General features: G+C 37.3%; 1 protein-coding gene across 2 annotated transcripts in view; it reads left to right on the top strand.

Moving 5' to 3' along the window:
- igf2bp2a (insulin-like growth factor 2 mRNA binding protein 2a) overlaps positions 1-12,478 on the top strand; it is a 340,760-nt gene that overhangs the window by 241,506 nt on the left and 86,776 nt on the right. For both annotated transcript variants that reach the window (XM_028807547.2, XM_028807546.2), the window contains exons 5-7: positions 4,769-4,832; positions 9,639-9,929; positions 10,798-10,932. In XM_028807547.2, coding sequence (XP_028663380.1) covers positions 4,769-4,832; positions 9,639-9,929; positions 10,798-10,932 — 490 coding nt within the window. The remainder of the gene's footprint in view (positions 1-4,768; positions 4,833-9,638; positions 9,930-10,797; positions 10,933-12,478) is intronic.

The raw sequence follows: 12,478 nt of genomic DNA, 5'->3' as shown, positions 1-12,478 counted from the left end.
ATCCACATGCAAAAGTTGTCTAAATTCTGTATGAATTTGCAATAAAAAAAAAAATCACTGAACATGTGTAAGCATTTGATTGCACAACAAAAGAATTATGAACTACTTACTTTGATCTTTGTAATATAAGAATTATCATCATAACTTAACTGTGTCTTAGTGCTGCTTCCTCATAGCTTTGCAGTCCAGGTTCAAATCCCAATCTAGACACCTTCTGTTTGGAGTTTGCACATTGCCTCTGTGTCTGCATTGGCTTGCCTTCCATATCCCAAAGACTTATGTCACATTAATTGTTGACATTAACCTTGCCCTGTGTAGGTGTATGTATAGGTACAGTATGTCCAGTGATTGACCAGTGCCCTTACAATTTTGGCTGCTAGAATAGGTGACAACTTCCTTGATCCCGAATGGGATTAAGTAGTTTTTGGAATGAATGAATGAGCTTCTAAGAACATCAAGACCGTTAGAATGGTGTACATGTTTTTGATTTGATTCACTTTTAATTATTAAAAAAAAACTTAGCCATACTCTTCTACCTTCTCTCACAGTTGACATTATCTTCTTTTGCCATATCACCCTTTGCAGTGTCACTTGCAGTGGTTATTGACATCTCATAGGTCAACTGGCTGCTAAGTACACCAACTCCATTGCTTCTTACTCACAATGATGGCCACCCAGATGGCTGTATTCTTTTACTAGATTTTCCTCTTGTCTCAGGTAGCCTTACCAGGCTTCTCTTACAAAGAGCAGTCCAGTTTGACAGTACTGAGACCTGGTGTGGTAGAAAGTTACATCTTAATTAATTAAAGAAAGAAACTTGTCCTCTACCAGCACAAGTTTGATAAAACCTCTTTGAGTCAGTAATCAGGCAGGAGAAAAGCTGTTCATTGCATCATTTAATTACTCCTCAGCAAATGCCTTTGAGGCAGCATCCTTCACAGCAGTCTGTTACAGAATGATCAAAGAAACAAAGGGAAGAGGTTCATTTTATAAACTATTGAATTTACATAGTGTTAATCAATGCATACGTTTACTCTGGTTCGATGGTTTATACCCAAATTACTTATATAAAAAAGTCTATTTTATTATATTCTTATTCTATACTTTGGATTTAGACATCACCCTTGAAATTTCTGTGTACAGTGGTGCCTCATACTTTGAACTTTCCAGAGTTTGAACACCTAATTCAAGAGAAATTTGATCTAGAGTTCGAGTGATACTTCTATGTTTGAATTATGTGCGCAGTGATAAAATGCAGCAACAGATAGTGCTTACACAATGAGTGTAAATGTCATCTGTTGTGCGCCCAAGTTGTCTCTCGCACTTTCTATGAAAGCATCTCTTGTGTTTCGCTCATGAGTTTTCAGAGCTTTTTTTTGCTTTATTTTTGCTGTGTTTGGTTATATACAGTATATAACCCCTATCTATTAACCATGGCATCCACTTGGGACATCACTACTCCTCACTAAGGTACAGTAAATGCAGTTTTCATTTTATTATACATTATGTATTTTATTATTTTTATGCTTTAATTCATTATTTAGGGCATTTAATTGTGTTATTTTTACCTTCAGTCATGTGTGTTTGCTGTTTAAGTTCAAGATTTAAGGTGCTGGGAACGGATTAATTCACTTTCCATTATTTCTAATGGGGAAAATTGATTTAGACTTCAAGCAATTCAGTGTTCAAATGGCCTCCTGAAATGAATTAAGTTCGACGTATGAGGCACCAATGTATATAACAACTGTCCATTCTTCTTGTTTGAAGGACATCTGCTGATTTCTTAGTCATTTCTTGGTACTTTTTGTTAAACCAGCTTTCTTCTGGTGCATCACTTGTTTACTTGACCATCTCAGAAGTTTTTCCAAAACCAGTTCTCATATACTTCACAATACACTGCAAACCAAAATACTTAACTATTATTAGCTCTAAATTATTCTTTCACACTTAAGACACTTTTCCAACCCAGGGATGGATATGATTATAACCAATCCCTAGAGCAGCAACAAAAAGAAAATAAGTGAATAAATTATCCTGTGAGTGACTGACCAACACTACTTCCCTACTAGCCACACAATAAGTACAGAACACACCAACAGAAGCAAAACATACTGTATGACCAGAAATAAAACTATAAATACTGTACAATAAACCCAACACATAACTTATCTATTTACAAAATTTCGCACACAGACAGATCACAACACAAAATACTCCATTAATAAAACAGGAATACATCAATGACAGTTAGCATAAAGGATTAACTAGTAGGACAAAAAACATCCTTACTGGTATCTCTCTCTCTCTCTTTTTTTTTAAATATCTGTTATTACAAGGGTTACACTGAGCTGTACCTTAGTATTGTCTATTTCACACTGCCTCCTCACAAAGGCATGTCAAGCCCTCTCCCATGTGTTCCATAAAAAGGTAAAAGGATATTCTGTGTTACCAAGTTCTTTTGCCTTCCATGAATTGAACCCAGGGTAACCAAATTCCTCTTGTAGGCAGCATAGTTTTCCTTGTAATATTGTCAGCTTTCTGTCTGGTGCTGTTCCTTACCCATCTCCACCTCTTCCTTGCTACTCCTTCACCTTTTTAGGAATGGTCAACCCCTCCCCTTTTAGGTTGTATTGGCCCTCCGAGTCAGGTGCTCCTTTCGAGATACAGTCGATTCCGGTTAATTGGACCACCTGTTAATCGGACCAGCCGCTTATTTGGACCGAATCCTAAAGAACCGAAACAGATCATATTACATACGCCTAATATTGTTCGCTTATTTGGAACAAAATTCCGTTTAATTGGACCAAAGAACGTGACAGAGAATAAGAAAAAGAAGCCACAAGTCGCCCGCGGAAAGCGGATGTAAAGCGGGTCAGCGACATCAGGAGGATCCCTGGGCTCCCCAGGAGAATGTATGCTTTTATCAAAGGTCAGGAAGTCGGAAAATTTGTACCAAGTGCAAACCAGTGGGGGTGAACATGCCTGCCCTTTCTTTCCTAAAACGGACTGCCCAGTATCCGGCGACATGAAGTCGAGTGTAAACAAGAGTGTCCGTGCAAGGAATTCCTTCCTGTCAATAAGGATTAAAGTTTACACGAGAAAGCTTTTGCTTCAAGAAAGTCAAACTGGACGCTTTTAGTGCCGAAGCTTTGAATAGCGAGCATTTTGTGGCTCTCCTGACCTCCACATCTTGACCTGGAAACACCAAGATTTCATCAGAACTCTTTTAGTCTGCGAACTGTGCGTGTCTTGTCTCCCCTTCCAAAATGCCATGGCGGGACTTGACGTTAGCTGAAAAAATTGATTTCCTGGATCAGATCAGGCAACAACCACCAAACACTAGTCAGCGTCGGTTGGTTGAAATTACCGGCTTGGCAAAGACTACAATTTTGCGCTTGTTAAAACAAGAGAATGAGCTGCGAGAAGAATAGGCACAATGGAAATGAAGGCAGTCCCATTGATGCGTTAGATATTTGTGGTGATTTTGTTCAAGTGCAGTGCGTCAACAGAATGCGTCAGATCACACTAGACAAGTTCTTCAGACGTTGACTAGAATTTGGTAATGTAACCTTTTTTATTGTGCCTCGCATGTTGAGTGTCGTGTAGATCGTTTCGAAGAATTTGTAGATTTCTTTTTCAATAAACAAAGTTGTAAGCATCCGTACATGTACATGTACGTAGTTCTTGTTTGTACGTTCGCCATACGCGTGTGCAGCACAATAAAAGTCATAATGACATTTTAATATGTTATTTATAGTACGTCCCGTCTTGGTTGCACATGTATAGGGCATGTTCCTGTAATCGGACCTGCCGGTTATTAGGACCAAAATGATTGCGTCCCGATGTGGTCCGATTAAGCGGAATCAACTGTACTTATTCAGATTCTTACTGTAATGATGAAAAGGTACAACCTGACAGTGACACCAGACACACATGGCAACTGCTACAGCATGAAATCCCCCCTTGCCCTAGTGCCGTTAGGCCTGTTATATTCATGTTTTGCTCTAAGGCAACCTCACTGCTGCTAACCTGTACCAGTTTAGAGTAGCATTTTTCATTCTTGGTCTCTGGGTAATGAATAATTGTTAACTTTTCTGCAGTTACAGTTACAGTTCAGCCTGTGCAGGTTCCTCTACAGCACCCTGTGCCACAGGGATCTGAAGTGCGATTTATTACATATTCATCCACCAAACCAGCACACCCCTGCTTTGCCTTCTCCATTTCTCTGACACTCCCTTTCTTTCCTGGTCTTGTGGCGAGTCTGTCTGTTTACATTTACAATAACATATACAAGATGACTTACAACATTTCAGATACATTTGGTTCCATTTCTTTTGTTTTTCCAATTGGAGCACAGTCAGGTGAAGTGACTTGGTCATGGTCATATAGTGTCTGTAGCCGGAATTGAGTTCAGAGCCTCAGAGTTTGAAGTCCAAAGTCCAAACCTTTAACCATTACACCACACTGCCTGAAAGGGTCTAGAAATCTTTGAATTCTTCTGCTTCCTGAAACTTATGGTAGGAGGTGAGCTAAAAGCTCTGGGCTGTCCTAAAATGCTAATTCCTGGTTGACTCGTACCTACAGTACAACATCACACATTAACAAACTGCTTCTGGGAGTTTCCGTCAGGCATTTGCATGACTATTTTGCTAGGACCACAACGGTTTGATTTACTCAGATGCATTACACTCTTTTTTCCAGAGATGTGTTTGCAGTAAAAGAGGGATGTGAATATGTTTATTTATTGGTAATTTTTGTTTTCTTGCAGTAAACACAGACACGGAAACTGCAGTTGTAAATGTCACATATGCAACGAAGGAACAAGCCAAAGTGTAAGTGTGCTGCTGCATTTTTCACAAAATGTACATTTATCTTATTTTTATTTTGTAATGTGTGTATCACAGCAATGACCTATAACAACAGCAATGGGGGAAATGCTTATTCATACAACTCAGATGCAGTTGAAGTGCAGACTTTCAGCTTTAATTCAGTGGGGTGAGCAAAATGATTGCATAAAAATGTGAGGCAACTAAAGCATTTTTTAACACAATCCCTTCATTTCAGGGGCTCAAAAGTAATTGGACAAATTAAATAACTGGAAATATAATGTTCATTTCTAATACTTGGTTGAAAACCCTTTGCTGGCAATACAGCCTGAAGTCTTGAACTCATGGACATCACCAGATTCTGGGTTTCCTCCTTTTTAATGCTCTGCCAGGCCTTTACTACAGCAGCTTTCAGTTGCTGTTTGTTTGTGGGCCTTTCTGTCTGAGGTTTAGTCTTCAACAAGTGAAATGCATGCTCAATTGGGTTAAGATCAGGTGATCCACTTCTTTGCTTACACTCCTGGGTTGCTTTGACTGTATGTTTTGGGTCATAGTCCATCTGTATCATGAAACGCTGCCCAATCAATTTAACTGCATTTAGCTGGATTTGAGCAGACAGTATGTCTCTGAACACCTCAGAATTCATTTGGCTGCTTCTGTCCTGTGTCACATCATCAATAAACACTAGTGTCCCAGTGGCCCTGGCAGCCATGCACGCCCATGCCATCACACTGTGTTTTACAGATGATGTGGTATGCTTTGGATAATGAGCTGTTCCATGCCTTCTCCATACTTTTTTCTTGCCATCATTCTGGTAGAGGTTGATCTTGGTTTCATCTGTCCAAAGAATGTTTTTCCAGAACTGTGCTGGCTTTTTTAGATGTTCTTTAGCAAAGTTCGATCTAGCCTTTCTATTCTTGAGGATTATGAGTGACTTGCACCTTGCAGTGCTCCCTCTGTATTTACTTTCATGCAGTCTTCTCTTCATGGTAGACTTGGATATCGATACGCCTACCCCCTGGAGAGTGTTGTTCACTTGGTTGGCTGTTGTGAAAGGGTTTCTCTTCACCATGGAAATGATTCTGCGATCATCCACCACTGTTGTCTTCTGTGGACGTCCAGGTCTTTTTGCGTTGCTGAGTTCACCAGTGCTTGCTTTCTTTCTCAGAATGTACCAAACTGTAGCTTTTGCCACTCGAAATATTGTAGCAATTTCTCGGATGGGTTTTTTTTGTTTTCGCAGCTTAAGGATGGCTTCTTTCACCTGTATGGAGAGCTCATTTGACCGCATGTTGTCTGTTCACTGCAAAATCTTCCACATGCAAGCACCACACCTCAAATCAACTCCAGGCCTTAATTGATAATGACATAACGATGGACTTGCCCACACCTGCCCATGGAAATAGCCTTTGAGTCAATTGTCCAATTACTTTTGAGCCCCTGAAATGAAGGGATTGTGTTAAAAAATGCTTTAGTTGCCTCACATTTTTATGCAATCGTTTTGTTCACCCCACTGAATTAAAGCTGAAAGTCTGCACTTCAACTGCATCTGAGTTGTTTTATTTAAAATTCATTGTGGTAATGTACAGAACCAAAATTAGAAAAAAGTTGTCTCTGTCCAAATATTTATGGACCTAACTGTATCTGTGGATTATAATTTTTAAATTAAATCAGAATATGTGTAAAATCTGATACTCTTGAATATGTAGTCTAGTTTGCCCTCCTATGAAGAGGAGATTTTGTCCAATCTGCTGTAGTCTACTGCCGATATTTCAAGACCCTTTTGTCCTTTAAGGAATGGCTTTCTTACTGCCACACACCCTGTCAAATATGCAGCACAAAGACTCCTCTTGACAGGAGAAACTGAGACTTGTTTTTTTCGACCACTGTTAAACTGTACTTCAAACTGTTGTGCTGTGAGGCGCCTATCATGCAAGCTGGTGACCCTCAGAAACTTGTCTTCTGATTGGGTTGTGACTTTGGCTCTACAACATCTCTTCCTATCAGTTTTTTTCCAGTTTCCAAATACCTTTGATTTGTCTGGGACACCCATACTCACTGACTCTTTGATTTTTTTTTTGCAATTTCTCTAAATGAAAGGCCTACACTTCTAATGGTAATAATGATCTGTCTTATTTTGTTTAATTGCTGTTTTCTTGTCATTATCACTGGAATTTACAATTTTCTACAGTGTAATATTGTCCAAGTACTTCAGAGGGTATAGTAATACAGTCTGTTCCAAATCTGATTTAAAACAGACAGAGAGTTTTTTAAGTAATCAACGGAATTTGGGACACTTGTAAATTGTTGGCCTTAACTTGCAAGGCTTAATTTACTTTATTTGCTGCACAAAATCTGTAGGTTGTATCCTATTAGTTTTTCCCTGAGGATGGCCCATTTGTAATATTCTGAAATTTCCTATTTTTTTCAGTTTTGGCTAACCTAAACTTTTTAATTTAAAACTGTGACAGTTTACTGCTTACCTTTTCACCATTTTAGGTCATTCATTGCAATTCAGCTGATTAAATTTGAAGAAAAACTGAGGTCTTCTAAAAGTTTTGACTGGTGGTGTATATGAGCACTTTGTTGTTGTTTGTTATAGACTACATATCTGTTTGATAAAATAAGCCAACGTAAAGCCAATTGACAACAAAGGAGACAAAATCAGAACTCCAGGGTTATTGAACCCAGGTCTTAAAGGCAAGGAAAACTCAAATTCTTCTATATTCTAAATAAAAATAAATTTTTAGGAATGAGTGGCATGGTGGCTAGCACTACTGCGTCACATCTCCTGAGTCCTTAATTTGAATCCTGGCCAATCACTGAGTGGCGTTTCCATGTTCTTCCTAGTCTCTCTAGTTTTTAGCTTCTACTGTATGATGCTTTTCCTCTTAACATCATTAAGATATGTGTGTTAGGTTCTTTTGTAATTCCAAGTTGGCCCTGCAGAAATACAGCCTGTTATAGACTGGTGCTCCCTTCCTTCACAGCTAGTGTCTGCTTTGTTTCCAATGTTGGCTCTAACCCCCCCATAAACTCTGAATTGGATTAAACATGTATAGTAATGGATAGGTAAAAATGATAAAATACAAGATGTTAAATTAAGTAATTTACTGAACATTTTAACTAACATTTAAACAAGTTCATCTCATTTGAAGTAGCCGTTGCTAATTTGTAACCATTTGTTATTTGTATAATCTGGAAAATATCATTATGTCAAGCCATGACTAATGCTCTTCAACCATAACTAAAAACTTATCATATATTAGGCTTGTAAATTAAGCCGTTTCTGTATTAGTTTTTATTAATTATATAATGTACAATGGGCCAGATTTAGGAAAAAAACAGAAAAGATTATCAGGTTCATGCTGTTTGCCAGGTACAGCACAGGGGAAAAGCTGCTACCACATGGGAATGCAGCTTTTCATTGGCACACCAAGCTAAGCCTCTCGCTCACAAAAAAATCAATTCTAGATAAACCCTTGTGTCTCTGAAAAGAGATGTCAGTATTTTGTATGCCTTTATGTATAATGTTTTGTAAACTGTTTTAAAATTTTCATCCATACACCCATCTTGAGCTTGTTGTCTAAATTACAGGACAATGCCACAGACATAGCCAGAATAATTATCTGAACCTTAAAAATTCAATATAATGATGTTAACATATCATCTTTGAGATGTTGAGCCACACTACTTCCTCCAGTGCCTTTGCACAGCATTGATCATGTCTTGTGCCTTTCATCCTTAGCCAGCTGAGTAACCATCACTATAGCAATAGATGAAAAAAGTATTGTATTTACAAGCATTGTGCCTTTGATAGAATTTTCCCAGTTTTCTTTTGGTTCTGTAATGCACTGTCCTTGATTTCTTACTAATTGAGCGAGTGAATTATATTATAATAAATAGTATCAAAGCTTACTTTTTAAAATATAATCATGAAGAAGATTATTGGGATTTGTCATAAAAACAACACTGCCCCAGCATTAAGCACAAAGGGAGCATTGCTAAGAATATGTAAATGTGTTCATGATGGGAGAATCAAACAAGAAATGAAGCAGCCAAATGAAATAATTGAAAGACTCATGAGACTATTTCCAAGATATTTTTTTAAGTCTCAGAATATTAGGTCCTTTATACAGAGAAATGCTGTTAACTCTGTTTGTTGTAATGTATGCTCTGGGTCGTTTTTCTGGAAACGTTTGAAGGTCATAGTTTGTTTTCTTCTTTTCCTTAGATGCTCCTGTTTCCTCTTGTTTCCAAAAGACCTGTTCATTAGGTTAATTGGCATTGCAAAAACTGTTATTAAATGAATGAGTGTGAGAGCATGTCCAGCGATGGACTGGCATTTCATCCAATATTAATTCCTGTCTTGTGTCCAATCCTTCAAGAATAAGATAATGGCGTTGTCATTGCTGATCAAGTACAGGGTGAGGAGAAGCAGGGAAACTAGTTAATCAGCTTTTAGAGGTCTATTCCAACAAGTATAGAAAACTGAGTTAAAGCTACAAATACTGTAAGAACTCTCTTATTTCCTTTGAGAGTTTTTTGGGCTGTGTCTTTGTTTCTTTTATTCTTTTATTCTTATTCCAATGCTAGTTTTAGGAACAGGCTAGGAGGGGTAACTTATCTTCTTTTCATGCAGTCAGGTTCAGCAGAGGTGATCTTCAAGTTACCTTAATGTAGATGGAAAGGTTAAACAAACAATGAAAGTACCGTAAATCAATTTCCTTTGGAATTCATGACATACGATGTACTGTATATGACAAATACTACAGAAATAAAACACTTAATCTTGAATTGTTTGTTTTCCAGGGCAATCGAGAAACTGACTGCACATAAGTTTGAGGATTACTCATTCCGAGTTTCCTATATCCTGGATATGGATGCAGCACCATCTCCTCCTGTCCAGCGATCTCGCCGTGGAGGGCGGCAGACACGTGACCAGGGCATTTCTCAGCCTGGCACATCAGGGAGCCCCTCTGCCTCACGCTTAAAGCAACCTGACTTTCCCTTGCGCATGCTTGTCCCCACGCAATTTGTGGGTGCCATCATAGGGAAAGAGGGACTCACGATCAAGAATGTTACCAAGCAGACCCAGTCCAAGTACGTAAGTAGAGGTTTCTCTTGTGGAGACCTTTTGTAAGAAGACACATTTTTTTGCCATTCATTTTAAGTAATGTCTGTTTGCCATTTCAGGCTTTAGTGGTATAATTTAGTAAGAAATACCTTATGAACATGTTTTGCAGTAGCACTCATATTGTGAAAGTAAGATTTTTATGTCTTGGAATGTAACAAAATTGTAAATGAACTTTCATAAATGTATTTATATCCACCCATAAGTAATTTTTTAAGCATGCCTAATCCAATTTTCGATCACATGTGTATATGGAGAAATACCCCACAGATGACAATAGTTACTTTAGTAGAAAATAATTTTAAATTCTTACATGCTAGAAGGAGTTCCCAGGGTACTGCACCATGTTCATGGCCTTCCCTTGCAGTCAAAGCAGGTAATGTTGTCTATTTATGAAGGAGGTAGACCATAAAATACAAGATTGTTGGTTCTTTATAGAAAAGAAAAATACATAGTGTATTTTATATTATATGTATATTTTAAAACAATTGTAACATATATCTATACACTATGGATTTGCAACTCGTAGAACATACTGTAGGTACCTGTTTGTGATTATTTCTACCAGCTTCCCCAACCCAGACTAAGCAAGCACATTTTTAGAATGGACATCCAAATGCATTGTAAATCTTTTGTTTGCTTCCTCCTCTTGCACAACAATGAACTGTTTAGAGTATGAGATATATGTATTAGTTCATATTCCAGATTGTTTAGCTTTACATTTGAATCATTTTCTTCTGAGGTACTGAAAATAAATCACTGTTTTACTAGCAGTTAATAATGCTTATAGAACTTGTTAAAATTTCATCACATTTTAAAAGTTGTTTGCATTTGCAGGGTCGATATCCATAGAAAGGAGAATGCTGGAGCGGCAGAGAAACCCATAACCATACACTCGACGCCTGAGGGTTGTTCCTCTGCTTGCCGTATGATTCTGGAGATCATGGAGAAAGAGGCCAGTGAGACTAAAACGTGAGCAACAAAATGATGAATTAATGATAATGCAAAAGTAGGGCATTTGCAATTGTAAATACAGTATATACAGTATATTATACAGTAGTAAAATGATAAACACACTTGTATCACTTGCACATCTCAGTATTTACTGATTTTGAATGACTGGGATTTAGTCTGTGTAGTTTAATAAAGCAAAGTTATTCTATTATCTGTTATATTTCTACTGTCAGTGTCGCATGATTTTGTAGAATATCAAATATAATTAATACTTATTATTACTGCATAAAAGTACAATTTCTCATCAGCTAGCTAGGGAAATTTTATTTCCCCTTTCATTTTTGTTGTGTATAGCCTTACCATAGGGCACAGTGGTTAGCGCATATGCCCTACAGATCCAGCATTCTGAGTTTGATCCCTGTTTTCTGGTAACCTTCTGTTTTTAACTTAGGTGAGGTTGTCTCCTTTTACACACAGGCCTTTCTTTAGTTTTTCTCTTGTGTTTCAGAGATGTGTGTGCAACTTTGAATTGGATTACAGTACACAGGTTTGGGGGAAAACTGTGTTTTATTGTAACCTTTACACTATCACTGGAATCTGTGAAAATTCCGATAAAATACCAACAGCAAATTGTTTTGTAGATTTTTGTCTTTAAATTCTAGCCAAAAACAATCCTCTGAATTGTATTTGTAAAATAGCACAAAAGAAGTGTGTATGCTCAAATTAAAAGCTCTTTCAGCATAATTTTATGTTTTATGGTGGTTGTTGATAATTACAGCTTGTTGGACTATATTCATTGCTTATATTTTGTATTAAATGAATCTGTTCTTCTTTGCCATTTCTTAAGTAAAGTATTACAGCAGGTATTTTAATAAGATTGTTTTGATATGTGATTCACTGTCCAGCTACTGTGGCTGTTTCTATCAATACATTTGCACTGGCTATGTAGTGGCAAATTGTTGTGATTGTGTGTTTGCATGTTGTAATCATTAAATGAATGTCTAATGCATTTACTTGAGTTAAATTAGTTTTGAGCAAATGCTATATATATAGAATTGAACTTTAACGATGTGCAAGCAGGTAGATAAGAACAGATGGTTTATATAACCATAATTAGTCATGATTTAAAATTCTCCATGGTAAACAAATTCAAAGTCGTTAGGAGATGTTACCTGGGTAAGAAGCTCTTTTTAATATCACATTTTTTATGAACTCCAGTGTCTACTCTGTCTTATTTGAGCATATAGTATGTTATGATTTATAATCTGTTTAAAATGGTCATTGTTTTAAGATTATTTCAGAGTTTGCTCTGATTAAGGAAAATTAAGTTTCCTGAAAAACGTTAGCCAAATGGAGAAGACTGAATATCAACTATATTTTATTCTTCTGTTTGCACCTTGATGTTTGCAATGTTCCAAAGATTCTGGAATTATATTTTCCTAAATATACTGAGAAGCCTTTGTGCTTGAGTTGGAAGCTATTTCAGCTCAATTGCAGTACAGTGATCCCTCGCTATATCGCGCTTCGCCTTTCGCGGCTTCACTCCATCGCGGATTTTATATGT

The sequence above is a fragment of the Erpetoichthys calabaricus genome, chromosome 8 (genome assembly GCF_900747795.2).
Source record: "Erpetoichthys calabaricus chromosome 8, fErpCal1.3, whole genome shotgun sequence".
Taxonomy (NCBI): Eukaryota; Metazoa; Chordata; class Cladistia; order Polypteriformes; family Polypteridae; genus Erpetoichthys; species Erpetoichthys calabaricus.
This window is presented reverse-complemented; position numbering and strand designations above follow the sequence as displayed.